The sequence below is a fragment of the Plectropomus leopardus genome, unplaced genomic scaffold, assembly GCF_008729295.1.
Source record: "Plectropomus leopardus isolate mb unplaced genomic scaffold, YSFRI_Pleo_2.0 unplaced_scaffold26384, whole genome shotgun sequence".
Taxonomy (NCBI): Eukaryota; Metazoa; Chordata; class Actinopteri; order Perciformes; family Serranidae; genus Plectropomus; species Plectropomus leopardus.
Genome location: NW_024628695.1, coordinates 43 through 2,632, shown reverse-complemented (window position 1 = coordinate 2,632; position 2,590 = coordinate 43). Strand labels below are relative to the sequence as shown.

Genomic DNA, 2,590 nt, shown 5'->3' with positions numbered 1-2,590 from the left:
ATGTGTGTTGGAGACAGAGAAACCCTAAATAGAGACTTCAAAAAAAAACAACAGTTATTTGTTTGTATGATAAGTGAGACTGTAAACACACTTTGAATTTTCCCACAAGTCTGTAAACCCCTGAAAGTAAATGATTTTAAACGTTTTCAGGGCTTTTCAAATTTTCTAATAACTTGAAATCTCAAAGTAGAGCTACAACTTTTACTTCTACCTCCAATGAATTCAGTTTCTATTTGTAGCCCCAATGAGTCCTGCTATTATGGTCAATTTGGAGGCACTAGATAAAGGAGTCACATTCATTTTATGTCTGTCTTAAAGCGACACTTACATACTCATATATATACTGAACGCACTGTTGGCCGCAGTATTTGTTCCACCTATACTGGCTGTAAAGAGGTAGTTTTTTATAGCAACAAACCTGTTTCACAGCAGGAAAAGCACAGGTGCAACTACTAACATTAATATGGCTCAATTCCATTAAGTGTCCGATTTAAGCTGTTTAAGCCCGCACACACAATACCAAGACCTTCCCTGAGTGGAATTCAGCCATTGTTAAAGATAAATGTTATTAAATCTGCATGTTCGTTTTCTGCTATGACATGTCAAAATTTTTGTTGTGAAAATGTATATTTAGTATAAGTGATGGTGGGACAAAAGAAAACCATTCAAAGTTCATCCAAAGTGAATATGAGAAGTTAGAAGTGTGACTTTAATAGATAAAGCTGCTTTTATTTTTTTATTATGATTTATTTATTTTTTTATTCAAATAAAGTTTTTTTGTTTTTTTGTTTTTTGTTTTTTTTATTAAAAGTTCCTCATCCCACCACTGCAACTTAGCAAGCACATACTGTCTAGGGAAACCAAAGAGTACGTCCCATCTCTTACTTTGAAATAGCATTTATGTTGTTTTTGTGGCCCGTTTGGACGAGAGAAACAATTACACAAAACCAAAAACTCTTTGTGCTTTTATGGGCATGTGAGTGTTGTGAAATTGTGCTTAAACAGTGGTGTTGTTATGAACTATATCATACTAAAAGGTGTTTCTCGTATTTTATTTTTGTCTTGTCTACAGAATATTATAAAAAAATATTTCACATATAATCTTATTAAAAACACTCAAAGTAAATAAAAGTTGGAAAAACCCTGGCTTTTACACCATTTTAAAATAAAAATTTCCATGGTGTCCAGTTTATCCAGCAAATTGAATTGAAATGAATATACTTTATTTCGAATATTTTATGAAAAAATAATATGCATATGAAAAATACAATAGTGTAACTATATAGCAGATTTTAAATAAGCAACATTAACTAACATTTCATAATCAAAAAGGAGCCAGAAGAAGCAAAATGTTTGTCTAGTCCTTCCTCTGAATTATTAGTTAAGTCATTTATTTTCAGTAATCAAAAAGTAAACCAAAAGCCTGCAGCTTTGGCACTGAAGATATGTGTTTAGTATAATTCTAGTAGTCATCAGTATGAGCTTTACATTTTTTTTATTGCAGGTTTGTAATAATGTTTCTCTGGTTTGACTTCAGGTTTTATGCGGCCTGCGTAGTTCTTGGACTTCAGTTCCTTCATGACCATAAGATTGTGTACAGGTGAGTGCAGCCTCACACAATCCTGTTTCCACACATGATAGTTGGGGTGTAAAAAAGTCATCTATGCCTAGTGAAGAAGCAACAGACTACAAAAACATGTATCCATGCAAATATGTGCATGAGATGTGTGTGCGTTAAGCCCGATGGAGAAGCTGTCTTGGTAAACATAATGGTGAGCATGTTAAAGCTGACACGCACCAAGCCGACATCCTTCAGAGCCCTCAGCATGCTGAAGTTAGCGTTAAGTGCAGCCACAGTGGAGTCTCACAGAGCAGCTAGTGTAGCCGGGGAACTGTTGCTCTGTTTGTATCTCTGTTAAACTCCTCGTGTGCTCTCAGCTGTGTTTGATGAAACACTGTGCGGATTCTCTGATACGTTTTTTTACCTTCCCTCTCTCCCAGAGACCTCAAACTTGACAACCTGCTGCTAGACACAGATGGCTACGTGAAGATCGCTGACTTTGGACTGTGCAAAGAAGGTGGGTATCGACGTTAATAACAGATGGGCTCATTTTTATTTTTCATGTTGCCTCCGAGTCCTGACTGCCTGCTTCACCAATTCCCCTGAAAGCGTTTAGCCACAATCAGTTTCTTCTGTCTGCCTCCGTCTGCAGGAATGGGCTTTGGGGACCGTACCAGCACATTTTGTGGGACTCCAGAGTTTTTGGCCCCGGAGGTCCTAACAGATACATCCTACACTAGAGCAGTTGACTGGTGGGGACTGGGGGTCCTCATCTATGAAATGTTGGTGGGAGAGGTGAGAACAAATACACAAAGCTCTTAAAGTGTTTGTGCCGAGAAAGCTGAACACAAATTACAAACTTGTTATTTTAAGGGGTCTAAAACTCATAGTATGATGCAACTTCAGTGCTCCTTGTCCGAATCTTACCAGCAAACCTTAGCTGCTGTAATCCCACTGTGTCTATCACTCTGTACTGTAAACGATCAAATAACAGATCAAACATCAAGAATCATATCCAACACTAGCCAA

General features: G+C 37.2%; 1 protein-coding gene across 1 annotated transcript; it reads left to right on the top strand.

Annotated features, from left to right (window-relative positions):
- Nucleotides 1–1,537: 1,537 nt before the first annotated feature.
- LOC121966942 (serine/threonine-protein kinase N1-like) lies at nucleotides 1,538–2,356 on the top strand (the record flags this gene model as incomplete). Its single annotated transcript, XM_042517011.1, has 3 exons — nucleotides 1,538–1,600; nucleotides 2,002–2,078; nucleotides 2,214–2,356. Coding segments are annotated over 3 exons (283 nt in total), but the record flags the coding sequence as incomplete, so codon positions are not given.
- Nucleotides 2,357–2,590: the final 234 nt, after the last annotated feature.